This window comes from Colletotrichum godetiae (genome assembly GCF_030913485.1).
Source record: "Colletotrichum godetiae strain CBS 193.32 chromosome Unknown BDP55scaffold_11, whole genome shotgun sequence".
NCBI lineage: Eukaryota > Fungi > Ascomycota > Sordariomycetes > Glomerellales > Glomerellaceae > Colletotrichum > Colletotrichum godetiae.
In genome coordinates this window covers 849,028-864,632 of record NW_026851259.1, presented here as the reverse complement: position 1 = coordinate 864,632, position 15,605 = coordinate 849,028, and the positions used below count along the sequence as shown (strand labels likewise).

Genomic DNA, 15,605 nt, shown 5'->3' with positions numbered 1-15,605 from the left:
ATGACTGACCTAGACCCAGAAATCAGCCCACCAAAGCCAACTCGAGTAGATTGCTTTCATAAAGTTTCTCAACATCGTAAGACTAATACGTACGTAAATCAGGTTCACTGGCTAACCATAGCAATAGGAATGGTGACGCTTTCCCGAAACCCAGCAGACATCCAAGCTGAGACTGATGCTGGCTACAACCTCGCCAAAATATCTGATCTCAAGCCCAGTATGAGTGTCCAAGAGAAACTGTTCTTGGGAACCCGTATGGGTTTGCAGAGAAGAGACGAAGTCCAAACCGTTTATCAGCAAACTCGAGATCGCGAATCTCAGACTAATGCTATGGCTTTGGGTGGCATCGAGCTGACCGACCATGCCCTCGCATTGCCGATGTCCTGGAGACAGAACCTAGACAAGACGACAATTGACACCGAAATCAGCACTCAGCGTTTGACTGATCACATCGAAACTAGAATGCCGTTTATGTAAGTTATCTCCTAGTGGCAGAGAATATTTGACTCATTAGTGAGAAGTAGGGAGGCCTCTAGCAGGCTGACGGCGGCACTGCGACCATGCGTAAAAACTCTTCACACTATTCAGGGACTCGTGGCCCGACGGCGGCCTGGCCAGATTATGAACACCGAGTGGCAAGACAGCTGCAATACCATGTCGATGAACATGAGTTTCAGCGCCTTCCAAGCCAGATCGATGAGACTGAACGGATATCGGAGGCGTGCGATACAGTGGATACACTTCCAAAGGGTGGGAGACTCGCTCAAGCCGTTTCCGGGGCCGCCCCTAGATGATGACACAGCTGAGGATAACCCACCGAGTTCCATCACAGAGATGTTCTTCGAGCATGGTCGGAAACATGAACTTTCATTGGTAGAGTTGGATATGTGAGTTCTTGACCCTTATTCGAGATAGGACCGGGCTAATATTTCCTCCAAGCACCGACATTAACGGAGCGAAACGCAGGTGGATCTGCATCGAGATAGCCCAGCCTCTGGCCCAAGTCAGAGGTCCAGCCCCCATCGAACTAACACCAATGCCACAATCTTTCATCAAGATTGCTATGACCGCCGAGAATGTCCTGGAATTTTCAGGCACAAGACAGCAAATGCCTAACGAGAAAGAACAACCGAACAAGAACCATCCTCCACAGCTTGGGGACTTTGAAAAGCTCACGATAGGAGACTCTGCTCGAAGTCGCGAGGACGTGAACATGAGGCTAAGGGTGTGCAGAAACGGTGTGCCGATTTTTGTTACGGGGTCTAAGAAAGGTCACATTCCGGATTCCAGCCCGTTTGCGGACTTTCTCTCCGTACCAGGTGTGACTGGTCTTCCCTGGAAAGAAACAGACAAACGTGTGGGCAAGAACACGGTATTGCTGAGAAAGAGGGAATTCTGGCAACGGTTTTTCTCGGCGGCAGAAATTGACAAGGAGCGATGGGCTTCACTCCAGGACGCAATGGCTAGAGATGAATGCATCGTGGACATTACGTTCAAGGATCAATGGCAAGAGTTTGCCCCGATCGTCCAGGCGTCTCTGTCAAAGTGGGCGCCTTTCCAGCCTCAGTCACCACAATCAGCACACAGGCCCCAAACGCAAGGCCTGAATAGAGGGCTTTATAACAGGCGAGAAGGTAACGTGGTTCCTCCTAGAAGTTCTGGGCTCCGCAACGAAGTCCGTTGGTAGGACCAAACCCCATGGTGGCAGTTGGGGATCGTGTGGCAAATTGCCGAGTTGCAAGCCAAGATTGCACAGAGAAGAGAGACTGCATCATATGGCGAGGAAATGCAACGGTTTAGGACATGGCCCCCGGGGCTATGACACGGTATCCCTTAACAGTACAACGGTAGCGACTCAGAAAAATCCTAGACTGGAGTTAGAGCGAGTATTCCATAGCTGAATCTGATTTATCAGTGCTGACCCAGTGACCTACTCAGTAAGCCCCCATAGTGATTCACTACTAACCAAATGAGAGGAAAGACCAAAAAAAAAAAAGAGTACGTCAATGGGGACTCGAACAAAAGGCTAGGTTGAGTGAGGCTCGAGGACTTGCAAGTTAATGCATAGACTTCCCTATCATGCCCCTCAGCCACGTTCCCCCGACCTTTTATGGCAGAATTCGAGAAAAACAGGCCTCATTAATGCAAGCCTCCTTCCCAGGGAGTATAAAAGACTTGGACCATCAGATGAAAGAGGAACATTGAAGAAGAGTATGGGACGTTGTCAAAGGTGGGTCTGTCGGTGTGCCAGGCCAGAAGCCAGGTGAAGCTCGGTGAAGCCGGGGAAAAGGTTCCGCCGAGCTCCAGCTTCATCCCGCCAAAAAACAAACCCGCCCAGCGAACTTTTTAGAAGCCCGGTGCCTTGAGCAGCAGCAGCACCACTACCCCCGCCATCTCCACGGTTTCCTCTGCAACGGTGAAGCTCTTCGCCGATACACACATCCCCTCGACGACATCAATTTTTATCGAGTTTTTAAATTCGTCGTCGCACAATCATGCAGGCTCCAGTAGTGGTAATGAGTACGGCAGCCCCTCCTTCCCCAGAGCTCTGACTAGCTACCCCCCCATTATCACGATCAGGCACTAACTGCATACTCTACAGACACCGGCGCCGGTGAACGGCAGACGGGTCGCAAGGCCCAGATGTCCAACATCGCGGCTGCCAAGACGTACGATGCCCTTTCGAACATTCGATAGACATTCGCTAACTCCACCATCAGCGTCGCCGACATTATTCGATCATGCTTGGGACCCAAGGCTATGTTGAAGATGCTTCTGGACCCCATGGGCGGTATCGTCCTTACCAACGATGGCCACGCCATCCTCAGAGAGATCGAGGTCTCGCACCCCGCAGCAAAGAGCATGATCGAGCTCAGCCGGACACAAGATGAAGAGGTTGGCGACGGAACAACGACGGTCATTATTCTGGGTAAGCCCCTGAAAGCTATCCTGCTTATAAAGCCAGAAACTGACCTGGCTCAGCCGGCGAGATGCTTGCGCAGTCCCTCCCCCAGCTCGAGCGTAACATTCACCCCGTCCAGATCATTGCCGCTTTCCGCCGCGCGCTGAAGGACGCCCTCGAGATCGTCGACGACATCTCCCTCCCCATCGACGTCAACGACGACAAGGCCATGCGCGGCCTCATCTCCTCCTCTATCGGCACCAAGTTCGTCTCGAGATGGTCCGACCTGATGTGCGACCTGGCCCTCCGCGCCGTCCGCACCGTCACCTGGGAGGCCGGTAACGGAAAGACCGAGGTCGACATCAAGCGATACGCACGTGTGGAGAAGGTGCCGGGCGGTGAGATCGAGGACAGCAGAGTGTTGGACGGAGTCATGCTCAACAAGGACATTACCCACCCCAAGATGCGCCGAAGAATAGAAAACCCCAGAATCGTCCTTCTCGACTGCCCCTTGGAGTACAAGAAGGGCGAGTCGCAGACCAACATTGAGATTTCCAAGGAGGAGGACTGGAACCGCATCCTGCAGATCGAGGAGGAGCAGGTCAAGGCCATGTGCGAGGGCATCATCGCCCTCAAGCCCGATCTAGTCATCACCGAGAAGGGCGTCTCAGGTGCGTTTTGTCGTTGCTAGGTATTGGGGAACAAGGACTAATATGCAGCAGATCTCGCTCAGCACTACTTCATGAAGGCTAACATTACCGCCCTCCGCCGTGTTCGCAAGACGGACAACAACAGAATAGCAAGAGCGACGGGCGCCACCATTGTCAACCGCGTCGACGACATCCAAGATTCCGATGTCGGTACGCTCTGCGGCCTGTTCGAGATTGAGAAGATTGGCGACGAGTACTTCACCTTCCTCACCGGATGCAAGAACCCCAAGGCCTGCACAGTACTCCTCCGTGGCCCGTCGAAGGACGTGCTCAACGAGATTGAGCGTAACCTGCAGGATGCCATGGGCGTCGCCCGCAACGTCATGTTCAACCCCAGACTCTCCCCTGGCGGTGGTGCTACCGAGATGGCTGTCTCGGTGCGGTTGAGCCAGCTCGCGAAGGGCGTCGAGGGTGTCCAACAATGGCCGTACAAGGCGGTCGCCGACGCGCTCGAGGTTATCCCCCGCACCCTGGTCCAGAACGCCGGTGCCAGCCCTGTCAGAGTACTGACGGACCTGCGCGCCAAGCACGCCGAGGGCAAGCACTCGTGGGGTATCAACGGTGACTCTGGTGTCGTCGCCGACATGAAGGAGTACGGTGTGTGGGAGCCCGAGGCTATCAAGCTGCAGAGCATCAAGACGGCGATCGAGGTATGTCTACATTGGGTTTTACGACTTTTACTCCTTCTCCTCTCTGTCTTTGTTTTTACACGTTGTTCAACAATGCTAATACATGACTCACAGTCCGCCTGCTTGCTCCTCAGAGTAGACGACATTTGCAGCGCAAGAAAGGCGGCGCAAATGGGCAACGGCCTGCACGGAGGTGGCGATGAATGAGATGTCTGTTGACGTTAGTCGGATTTGGTATTTTTCATGACGAAGAGGTTGTTGCGATGAGAAGTGATGAAGATGAAAAAAAAAAGGTCATACCCCTGTATGGATGCATAGACATGGGATTAGAAATTACCTAGACGACTGAAGTTCTCGGGACATCTCCAAAGGACAAAAAAAGCTTTGATGCTCATGCTCTCATGCTCTCAATGCTCTGAAATGCCCCTCCCCTGCCTTGTTTTGGTGTCTCCTGTCTGTCAAATCAATGTTTAAGATGGCGCGGGACCCACCGAACATTTGGTGTTTGGTCTGAAGTTATTTTTGGTCACGCCAAGCTTATGTTCAAGCTTGAAAAAAAGCTCAAAGCTCGACAATCCCCCCTCCAGGCCCAGGGCCTCCAAGTTCCAACCACGGGACGATGAATCAGTCATCGTCGTGGATCACAATACCGGGGGGCTGAGCAGCTCCTGACGAGGTCGTCGCCGTTTCTGCGCCCTTGCTCGTGCCGTCCTTGTTGTCCTTGGCATCGTCATCCTCCTTGTTTGTAGATGTTCCCGTCGCAGCCCTTGCGGCAACACCACTTGACGAAGCGGTGGCGGCTCCTCCCTTTGCAACAGGAGCAGCAGCACCACCACCACCACCACCGGGACCTTTTTTACCCTTTTGCTTCTTCTTATCCCGCTTTTCCCGATTCTTCCTTGTGCGCTCCTCGTCCTTGGCAGCCCGCTCGGCCTTTTGGCGCTCAAACTCGTCATTCTCCTTTTCCTGTCGGACCTCGTCGTCCATGGCGCGCAGACGGTCGTATTCGCGGCGTCGGCTGGCCTTGTAGACGTGGAACTCGCCGGAGCCGGCGCCGGCGGAGGAACCTTGGACGTTTGTTACGATCTCGGGGGGCGCGGCGACGGCGCGTTTGGCTACGGTGCCGGCGCCGACGCCGACACCGGGAGGGAGACGGATCTCTTGGTCTGGTTTGGAGAAGAGGGTTTCGAGGTGTTTTGCGTGTTCGGAGACGGGGGTGAGGGCGCGTTTCTTTGTTGGGCGGCGGGAGCGGGGGTCCGCTGAGGTGGGGATTGATTCGGGGCCTTCGCCGGACATTTTCGGCTGCTGTTGCTGCTGCGGTTGCTGCTGCGGGTTCGGGCGTGGGCGGTTGCGTTGAGGAAGCTCGAGATTGGCGGGGGAGAGGTGTCGTATGATTGTGGGATGAGGCTGGATGTGGAATGGGCTGATCCGGGGTGAGGAACGCGGTAGGCCCGGGCTACGGGTGATTTGTGCTATGCTATACCGGATACGATGTGCTATGCGGACGGGCGTGCGGGAAGGTGCATGTGATGGTGGCCGTCTGCGTGCGTAGCTGAGCTGGGCTTTGGGATGCCGTCTTCCCCGGTCTAGGTAAGGTAGTGTGTGTGTGTGTGTGATTGTTGGAGTGGGTGATTGAATGTTTGGTGACTTGATGTCTGATTGCGAGTTACCACCAGAGATTGCGAGTTACCACCAGAGATCGCGAGATGGAGGCGCGCGGGCGCGGCGTGATCTAAGCGGGAAAAGATTGGCGCGCGGTGGTGTGGTGAGTTCCCGCGCTGGAAGTGGGCGGCTAGGAGATGGCCGGGGTGGTGGCGGCTGTCTGCTGTTTGTGACCTGCCTGTTGGTAAGAATCGGTAAGAGTCAAGGTACGTTTGCGGCGTGGTGTGCGATTGCCTGTTGGAAAGGCTGAGGAAATGAAGGACGATGATTGGGACAAGGTAAGTTGTGGGTGTGGGCGAGGTCGTGTGGATGAGGTGGGGAAAAGAATGAATATCGAATGACAGCGCTGGGAATGGGCGGTTCTGGCCAACGCGCCTAATCGGAGCATGCAGATGGGTGAACCACCTCACGCCAGACGTGGATGCGGATTTTGATTGACACGGCGGTCGTACGGATACACTTACCTTATTTTGAGTTTACCTTGGGTATGAGGTTGCAGTGAGGTTGGTTGTCAGGCGGCAAGTTGGGCGTGATGAGTGAATCACAATCACAGAAAGAGAAATTTGGTTGGGAAGACTGCAGCAACAGGAACTGCACAGCAACACATCCAACAAAATATATGCGGTTTGTTAACCGTCTGTTGGTTGGAGGTGCATTTTGGGGTGGCAGTTTTGCTTCACTTGGAATGTGGGCACTTTGGTTCTGCAGGTAAGACAGTTTTACCAGTGCCGGCAGACCCCGTTTCCCCTCCATTTATTAAAAATTCAATCCGTAAATGGTATGTCCATATTCGCAGACCCATTCATATGGAACTGACAAAATTTGAAAGCGTGAAAAAGAAAAAGAAAAAAAAAGCTGCTCGCAACTTGCAAAGTGCCATCGTGCCGCCGCACGGTGGGGCTTACAGCCTCGCCGCTTGTCGGAGGGTCGGTGCGCCAATCAGGGGCTGCGGATTCCCTGTCTCAAGGTGCCAGCTCGAGCCCTGCCTCTGACGTCTGGTTGGCTGACAGGGCGTTGAGATCTTCCGATGTACCCCGCTGTAGAGCGAGAGATGGCCGGGGGCCGTGGCCCGTTGGAACAACTTGGAGGGGGGGACGACCCTGCCTGTCTTTTCTCCCCCCCGCGGAACAAAGAGCCAGAAGTCGGGTTGCGTTGTCTCTGGTAAAGGTACCTACATAGTAGAGTGTGGATGGGTCTGTTTGACTGTCATTCATTTGGGTGGGACGAGGGGTCCTTTTCTCTAGTTTACCTCCTACAGGAGATTTGCGATTTGCGGCTTTCGGCTTGCGGCTTGCCATGGCAATGCCCAAAAATACCTGGCACACGAGGGGCAACACGCCGTCGATTGATGTACAGTCCTAATGCCCCCATGCGGGAGTTGATCATTGTCACCAATGGCGGCAGTGGCACGGCAAAGATACGTATCGCATGCATGCAGTGATGGATGTACCAGACAACCCAAGAGTCCCTGAGACTCACACCTCTCAAATGCCCCCCTCCAAAAAAAAACATCCCTGAGACTTCTCTCGCAATGACAGACATGTCCATTCCATCCCACTTAAACCACTCCTTGCTACGCCTTACGTTCCTTGCACCTTCAACCCAAACTCAACTCATCTCAACCTCTTCAACCTGTTGGTCGGAAACGTCTACACACTACTAAAGCAGGCTCTATCCCTCTCTCCGTCTATCTCTAAGGTTAAGGTTGGCATAAAGCGATACACGTACAACGGCAGCCCCATCCCAAGGTTTGCCTCTGCGACTAGCATCCGCCCACCGTCCACCACTCTCCTGCCTTGCCCCCGCCACGCCTCATTCTTTCCCCTACACTTCCATACCCTTCCTGGTCAACAAGGTTCCCAACGCTACGACTTTTTGCGACAAGACGCTCACGTCCATTTTGTTTGCACTGAGCTTTGTTCCTTTCTTTGAATGATACCTTATCCATCGAGGAATACATAATTTCTTGGTTCTTACAACAACAATAACCTCGTCCACCACACCGCCGTCTACTACATTGTCGACCACTTCACACAACTTCTGGGCGCCCGATTTCGATTACAAACCGGCAAATACACCCGTCACAACCCGACATCATGGTCAAACCGAGGCTCATCATCCTCATTCGGCACGCTCAGTCCGAAGGCAACAGTGCGACTCTCTCTTTCTTTCTCTACTCCCCTTGGTCCGAGATATCTCCGTTCGACCGGATTGCTAACCGATTCTGAATACGCAGAGAACCGAGACATTCACCAGACGATACCCGATCACCGAGTAAAATTGACACAAGACGGCTGGCAACAAGCCTACGAAGCCGGCCGCAACCTGCGCAAGCTGCTGCGCGCCGATGATACACTACACTTCTTCACCTCCCCCTACCGCCGGACTCGCGAGACCACCGAGGGTATTCTCTCGACGCTGACATCCGACGACGAGGACCCTTCGCCGTTCAAGCGCTCCAACATCAAGGTCTACGAGGAACCCCGCTTGCGTGAGCAGGACTTTGGTAACTTCCAGCCATGCTCCGCCGAAATGGAACGCATGTGGCAAGAGCGTGCCGATTACGGCCATTTCTTCTACCGCATTCCCAATGGTGAGAGCGCCGCAGACGCCTACGACAGAGTTAGTGGCTTCAACGAGAGTCTGTGGCGTCAGTTTGGCGAAAACGATTTTGCCAGCGTTTGCGTGTTAGGTATGTCGAACATCTTCGAACAGTTCGGTTTTGTGTGTTGCTAACTGTCCAGTCACCCACGGCCTTATGTCCCGAGTCTTCTTGATGAAGTGGTATCACTTTACCGTCGAGTACTTCGAGGACCTGCGGAACGTCAACCATTGCGAGTTCCTCATCATGCGCAAGCAAGAAGAGAGCGGGAAGTACATCCTCGAGAATAAACTCCGGACATGGTCAGAGTTACGCAAGGAGCGGGCCGAGTTGAAAGAGAAAGAGGACAAAGAAAGGAGTGAGATTGAGGGGAACCAGGAACGGCCCACCAAGGATGCCAAGAGCGGTACTCTTCTCGAACGCAGTAAGACCTTCATCGTCACGCGGCGCTGGGGTGGCTGTCCTAACGGGTGTGATCACAAGAGCCACTACCAGAGGCGAGACGACTTGGAAGCCCTTCGCCAAACGGACGAAGTCACCTCTAATGGGACCGTCGGCCTATCCCGTCGGCAGTCCCCTGCACCAGGACGGCGACCCGTTAAGCGATGCGAGCAGGGATACACATCCGACGAGGGCACCGACAGCGATGGCCGGCCACCGCAGATCGACGTCACCCGAGCCCGCCACGAGGTCGTTTCATCTCCCGATGGAACTCCATCCTTTATCTCTGCAGAGGATCGTCTACGGAGCATGATCTCGCCGCACCTCAATGTTGGCCGTGATTTTGGCGGAACCTTCTCCGGGCAGACCTCTATTGCAGGTAGTGACACAGACTCTTCCGAGGAGGACGGCCACAGACCAGAGATTACAGCCGTAGCCAAGATCAAGGTTGGCATTGTGTCTAATGGGGACAACAACGGTGTCAATGGCAGTATCAACAGCATCGTCGGCGGTCAGACCAAAGGAAACATAACACCAAGTACCGAGGACGAGCAGTCTGATGAGAAAAGCAGGCGTCGCCGCGCCAACCGTCTTGGTGACACCAACAGCAGCCACCGAGGCTCTGAAGCAGACGAAGAGGATATCGACGCCGCGGAGAAGCGAGACAGGAGCATCCTGGGCAGTGTTTACTGAAAAGTATGACGAAGGCGCCACACGGTGGCTTGTCAAAGGCCACACGAAGCTTTGTGGGGGTTTTGTGAAAGGCGCATCTACGGATATGGGACCTGTGCGGGAATGCGGCTTTTTCTTCTCCTTTGCTCATGAAACGATTGACATGCATGCGATTGGGGGTTCTTACGCATTAGACGGGCACGGGTTACTTCATCGATGGCGCCTTGGTTGATTCGTTGTTTGGCTGTTGGTTACGACACGAGGAGGATATACCTAGATTGCATGGTGCGAATAGACAAAACGGGCAGTAATGTCAATGCCCAAAAATTGAAATATCCAAGCGAACTTTGCCAACATGAATTGTCTCGTATACGTAAGATATCCCTGACAGAATCACTATCTCTGTTTGCAGTCTGAATTGTCTCTTGCTTACACCGACATGAATAATCTAGGGGTTCCTTGAAGTTTGAAGCGGTTGCCAAGAGGCGGAAAGTGGTTTCCACACTCTAATCACATTAGGAACTACCGTAATCGCGACCTTTCCAAGGCACTTATGATGCCGCAATCACTTACTCGACTACTGTGGCCTATTATCTGTTTTGTCAGTCTCGGAATCGTTTTAGTCTCCTCTCGAGGCAGGAATCTCCAGAGGCCTGAGTTCAGGAATCGTGTCAAGGAAAGTGATGGATGTGTCACTGGCTAATTCCAAATGATGAGATTGCCCAGAGGACTTCTTCGCTTTCAATAGTGTCTTGACCAGCTTGTCGATTCAACTGATATGACCGAGCTGAGCTATTACACATTTCCGATTCTTCTCCCCTAACCGCAACTACCACCACCTGAACTCCCAGCATTCCATACGCTATGCCGTCTCTCATCTCCTCGTACATCTGAATAGTGTACAGCCCAATTCGACTACTCTTCCTACCAGAAAGGTTCGAACCACGGGTGGTCCCAGCCAAAGCCCGCGATTACACTTAGTGAGGGTGGCAGATCCAGAGGTTGTTATCAACCACATCAATAGCCTTGCTATCAACCTGCTTACCGCCAGCATCAAAGGGGCACACACGACGCAGACCGCACTTGATATCGCAAGCGCCCTCGTTATCGCCCTTGCAGAGCGCAACCTCGTACCGGCTGGCGTGGCGGTCGTGGTCCTTTTTGCAGCGGTTCGTGGTGACCTTGTACGGCGCGCGGGGTCCCCAGCCGTTGAGCGGCGTGAAGCCCCAGTTGTCGGTATCCTGTCCAACCATGTTGGCGCGGCAGTTTTGGTGCGCCGCGACGTGGGTGTAGCCGTTGGCGGCCATGTAGGCCTCGGTGTGCTTGTCGAGGATGAAGCTGTACGAGGAGAAGTCGCCGTTGGAGGGGATGCTGCCGGCGAGGCACTGCGGGATCACGCGGGTGTAGTACTCCTCGCAGGCGTAGGCGTCGTTGACGGCCTTGAAGTCGTTGGGGGTCGGGCGGTTCCAGGGGTCAACGTTCTTGTCTGTGATTGTTTCCATTGTGTGTTTGAGGCTTGCTGAGCCGGAGATGGGGGTGAGTTTGTTGGTCTTGGCAAAGGCTTTGGTGTCGTAAAGCATGACGGAGTTGTAGTCGAAGGGGACGGAGACGTCGGCGCCCGTGTCGATTGTGAACTGGTCGAGTTCGTCCTTTTGGACGCGGTCTGTTAGGACGCGGATGTATTGGTCGCGGTCGGGACGTTGGTGCTCGTGGGTGAGTCCGATGAGATGTCCAAGCTAGAAGTTCAGGGTAAGCTTCGAAGTATGGTATGAGATGGGGCACCCTTTCTTACCTCGTGAGAAGGCGTGCCGGCGTCAAGGCAGGCCTTATAAGTTCCGAAAGAGAGAAACTTCTCCCAAGCATTGGGATAATCGAGGTTCACGATTCTCTCTCCCGAGCTAGGAGAGCCTAAACCCTTGGAGTAGCATCCATCGTCATACTATAGCAATCATGTAAGTCAGCGAATGTTCCGTGCCCGAAATCTGCTTTCTTGATATAATCATATTCTTATTCCCTTCTTTACCTTTTTGAAGTTGGCCCAGGCACCTTGGCTTGTCTTGGGGAGGAAACGAATGCAGGTGGACTGCTCCCACTCTCTCATGGCACCGCGGATCGAATCCGACAAGTCGTGAGGGAGACCCTGCAGGATGTACGGGATCTCGGCAGAGTCCCAGAGCTGGTAGGCGTACATGGAACCGCGCTTCTCCAGAGACATGGCCTCGATCTCGGAACGGTTAAAGATGTTTGTCGGGAACACGGCGGCGAGGGCCGGTTGCGACAGGGCGAGGGCCAGAGCCGCGAGGGACTTGAACGAAACAGAGGCCATCTTTTTCAACGAACGTGGAATGTTTGAGGCTTTTTGGGAAAAGAATTATTTGTTTGAATAAAGGAGTGGATGCTGGAGTTTTCCTTGAATGAGTGATGGAGAAACTCTAGGCTGTTGGATTACACACACAAATATCGCTGCGTGATGTTGAGGAGAGACTGGAGTGAGATTCACGATAAGCAACTTGTGCGGGCATACTGTATTTGACTCCACGAGAGGACTTATGTCCTTCATGGACTTGCACTCCTGCGGAGCGGAATTGAGGTTCTCCAAACCACGCATAGGTCGGTGTAAGCCGTTCGGGGCTCCCGCAGCAGCACACTAGCACTTCCTCAGTAGAGTTTAATTACAGGTTCTGGACCTGAATCAGTTGACAACTTGACAGAGTAAAAGATGGGGCGACATCGTGTGTTCCAAAGACTCTCAGAGCAACTTGGCATCCGTGCTGAAGCCCGCTAGGCATTGAACAGAAGTAAGGAACAAAAGTCGCCTAAGTAGAAAGAGCTGAAAAGATCTGCAGCCGTAGAGACGGTATTTGTGAGGGAAACCAGGGCGGTGGTTAATATGTGTAGGTTTTAATTGTCTCTTTCCCGAGTCAGGTAGCTTCTTTTCTGTGGTTACCTCCCCTGCGGCAAGTCCTCCTTTACGAGTATAGCGGCTTGAGCCTCATCTTATTTCAAAGCATGATGCGTTTAACGGGCGAGCATTTGAGCAGCGGTTAAAGTTGTTTTGGCAAGTGCGGGTATCCCTGAGCCCATGAGGACTACTCCGTACAATCGTGGCGAAGCTTATGCTCTGTGGTTCCTCTGGCACGAGCCACAACATCCTGATTCGGTCTCGCTCTACGAGAGAACGGTAATGAGTAGGGATCTGTGAGGGTATTGCGAGCGTAGAGATTGCCTTGAAAGGCTTGTGGAGGGGTTCTTCGTATAAGGTGGACTTCCTAGCGCCCTTTATTCTTTAACAATTGTATGCCCATTACTCCATTTTCGTGCCTAGCATAATAAGAAGCAACAAATCACATGATTTGTCCTCAATGTTTTTCATCGAGTCGTGTCATACGCACGAGAGTCAAGGCTCAAGACGGGCGTTGTCTCGACCAAGACGGGCCGCGGCAGAGCTGGGCAGAATATCGATCACCAATTTCCCTACGCAAGTCAAACTAACCTTATGGTGAATAAGAAAAACTTACTTGCCGATGCGGCCCCTTGTATTCAACTCTAGGAGCTATCATTGCCGTTGAGTAAAGTAGGAGGAGGCGCAGACGTATAATCATTGGCTCTGATACCATCGCAAACGTAGTCCGGGTCGATTAGGTTCTTCACACGGATACTTATACCCTTCAAAACTCCGACGGCAGTCATCAGTCTGGCTCACGACGCATCTCAATGAGAAATAAACATCCCAATTCATTACTGATGCTTCCGATTCAGTTTTGAGGTCGGCGACCTCAACTGCGTCCATCGTGTGCGTAACCTCTTCGTCAGAGCTAACTAGCGACGTTTGTGGCAATTTTCCACAACCATCTCGGCTACTCTCAACTTAACCCGGGTGTAAGGTTTCCAGGTGTTCGTCCCATTTACTCAGCGTTTATTTGATCTTGGGGTCTCACTTGTGGCCGGTTCTGCTGAACTGGCTGCCTAATTATGTCCGAGAGGGCGGGGGGAGAAGCCGTCCACGGACTTCAGTCGACTAAAGACAGAAGTGAGAACTGTCTGGGTTCTTTGGATGGTGAGAAGCGCGCGGCAAGTAAGCTGGCCCAATTCCACGTAGTGGGCCATCGTCGCTCTCAAAGGGGTCACTCAACCTACCATCTCGCCGGGATATGTAATCCGCCCATACTGCCCGTGTGTCTGATTCAGACAAGAGGCCGGTTATCCAGATGATGGTTATATTGCTTTGGAACCTTCTTACATAGGCGCGTATTCAAGACACGTCGTCCAGTACTCGGCCTAACTAGGCGCTATTTGTTGGTCCAAGTCGCCGAAGATGCCAAGATGCCGCTTTCGTGGGCTCAAGCCGGAGCGAGTCCCGGAGACTCGGAAGGAGCGATAGACAGAAGTTACATTTCTGGGACTTGTTCTTGGTCCAAGTCCAGTTGATGAGGCTGATACTGTTATCGACCATGGCAGAAAAAGGGACAGAGGTGTTTCGCCGAATAATGACTACTTTCTTCCGGAATCCCGCCTCCAATAGCCGCCTCTCGACCAACGTCGGCTAATCGGACCTTTTCGGGTAGCTACGCAGTCGATAGTCAAAGGCGTCAACTCCAACGAGTAGCGTAAGTAAGATAGACAGGATGTCTTCTGATATAGCTAGCCCTTAGCTATTGTTAAGTCAAGATCTCTTATTCCCTGAGATGGAAAAAAGGAGTCCACCCCCCCCCCCCCCCCGGTGTTGAATGGGGGGCTACATCTCTTGGTGCTCACGCTGGGATTCGAAGTCAAACTCGTAACCTGTCATCGAGTAGGCTGTGGGCGTAGTTGGTTGTTGACCTTAAACTACTCCACCACCCAGCCAGTTTGACCCGATCCGTCGACCTAGACGGGCGCCTGCTGGCTGGTGATAGGAACGGCGTTGAGGGGATATACATATGGGTTCCTTCCCGTGTATATTGTGTAGATGGGATGAATATGCAATGCATACATGTGATCGTTGTCCCTCGCATATCTTGGCTAGAAACCGGAATTTGGTCAGCCAGCTGCGCTGGAGGATATGGGGAATCGACCTCTCCTTCCTCCTGGCTTGATAGTCTTCACCATGGCTCAGAGACTGGACTAGCATATCTCACCGAGCCTCATATCATAACTGTAGTATCAGCTAAGAATCCTCTTCTCATACGGCCTTGTCCTACCACTGACTACACCCTCGCCTACTCATGACGGAAATGCTTTTCAAGTGACTGCAGCCGGCCTGACGCCAGCAGGCACGTTTTCAGAGACGCAATTGCTGCCCGTCTCCGTGAATTACGATAAAACCCAACCACAACTCCCTAGCCTGCTCAGGTAGATCTCTAGAGGGCACCATAATTGCGTTCAAAATTTCGGCAATGGAATACAGCAAGATGGAAGAACATTTACTGGCAGAGCTCAATCTTGATATTTATATATTAGCCCCTTCAGCCTAGCCCTTTCGAATTCGAGGATTCAGAAATAACATCTAATGAGCTTATTCTTTCTAAAACAGCACGATCGTGAGGTGTTCTTGCGACTGCATGTGCCCTGCCCGGTGGTACTGCTACAATCGAGTTCAATGTTGTGCGATGACTATGTATCCAGCCAATCTGCGAGTTGGAGGTTTCTTCTTCTGTAAGAAGGCTTGCCTGAGCGATTATCTCAACACATGAAAACTTGAGTTTGGTTTTTGATACAAATTAGATATGCAATGGTGGTCAAGAAATGATTCTCATGTCTCTTCATCATTCCTTTAGCGATCCTCACTAAACCTACCTCGACGACGAACACCGCTCGTTGAACTCAACAATGTATCTCGATTTTGGTGACTTCTACTGTATCTTCGTCCACTCCTCATCAAGTCAGATCTTTCCTACACTGCCCCATTCTCCCATGGCCAGCTCACAAATCATAGGCTATTCATGATGACGACATCAGAGATCCGAAGTAATCAGGGAGACTCCTCCAGCCGCTCTGTGAAGCGATGT

At 52.7% G+C, this 15,605-nt stretch overlaps 5 protein-coding genes across 5 annotated transcripts; 3 read left to right on the top strand and 2 right to left on the bottom strand.

The window, feature by feature from the left end:
• Positions 1-129: 129 nt before the first annotated feature.
• On the top strand, positions 130-1,687 carry BDP55DRAFT_547644 (uncharacterized protein; the record flags this gene model as incomplete). The annotated part of the gene is made up of 3 exons (XM_060568761.1): positions 130-473; positions 522-887; positions 940-1,687. The coding sequence occupies 3 exons, from the start codon at positions 130-132 to the stop codon at positions 1,685-1,687; spliced, it is 1,458 nt and encodes a 485-aa protein (XP_060432345.1).
• Positions 1,688-2,381: 694 nt separating this feature from the next.
• Positions 2,382-4,657, top strand: BDP55DRAFT_51453 (T-complex protein 1). Its single transcript, XM_060567736.1, has 5 exons — positions 2,382-2,520; positions 2,603-2,669; positions 2,721-2,929; positions 2,983-3,573; positions 3,625-4,657. The coding sequence occupies exons 1-5, from the start codon at positions 2,496-2,498 to the stop codon at positions 4,446-4,448; spliced, it is 1,716 nt and encodes a 571-aa protein (XP_060432344.1). The 5' UTR covers positions 2,382-2,495; the 3' UTR covers positions 4,449-4,657.
• Positions 4,658-4,865: 208 nt separating this feature from the next.
• Positions 4,866-5,537, bottom strand: BDP55DRAFT_547828 (uncharacterized protein; the record flags this gene model as incomplete). The annotated part of the gene is made up of 2 exons (XM_060568783.1): positions 4,866-4,961; positions 5,019-5,537. The coding sequence occupies 2 exons, from the start codon at positions 5,535-5,537 to the stop codon at positions 4,866-4,868; spliced, it is 615 nt and encodes a 204-aa protein (XP_060432343.1).
• Positions 5,538-7,999: 2,462 nt separating this feature from the next.
• BDP55DRAFT_726521 (phosphoglycerate mutase) lies at positions 8,000-9,639 on the top strand (the record flags this gene model as incomplete). Its single annotated transcript, XM_060579160.1, has 3 exons — positions 8,000-8,054; positions 8,140-8,595; positions 8,648-9,639. The coding sequence occupies 3 exons, from the start codon at positions 8,000-8,002 to the stop codon at positions 9,637-9,639; spliced, it is 1,503 nt and encodes a 500-aa protein (XP_060432342.1).
• Positions 9,640-10,595: 956 nt separating this feature from the next.
• On the bottom strand, positions 10,596-11,944 carry BDP55DRAFT_547836 (uncharacterized protein; the record flags this gene model as incomplete). The annotated part of the gene is made up of 3 exons (XM_060568784.1): positions 10,596-11,354; positions 11,411-11,557; positions 11,642-11,944. 3 exons carry the CDS (start codon positions 11,942-11,944, stop codon positions 10,596-10,598), a joined length of 1,209 nt encoding a protein of 402 aa, XP_060432341.1.
• Positions 11,945-15,605: the final 3,661 nt, after the last annotated feature.

Bases quoted from the DNA above. Each gene is read 5' to 3' on its own strand.
- BDP55DRAFT_51453 (XM_060567736.1), top strand. From the start codon at position 2,496: ATGCAGGCTCCAGTAGTGGTAATGA. The intron at 2,521-2,602 runs GTACGGCAGCCC...CATACTCTACAG, and splicing joins GGCTCCAGTAGTGGTAATGA to ACACCGGCGCCGGTGAACGG. The intron at 2,930-2,982 runs GTAAGCCCCTGA...GACCTGGCTCAG, and splicing joins AACGACGGTCATTATTCTGG to CCGGCGAGATGCTTGCGCAG.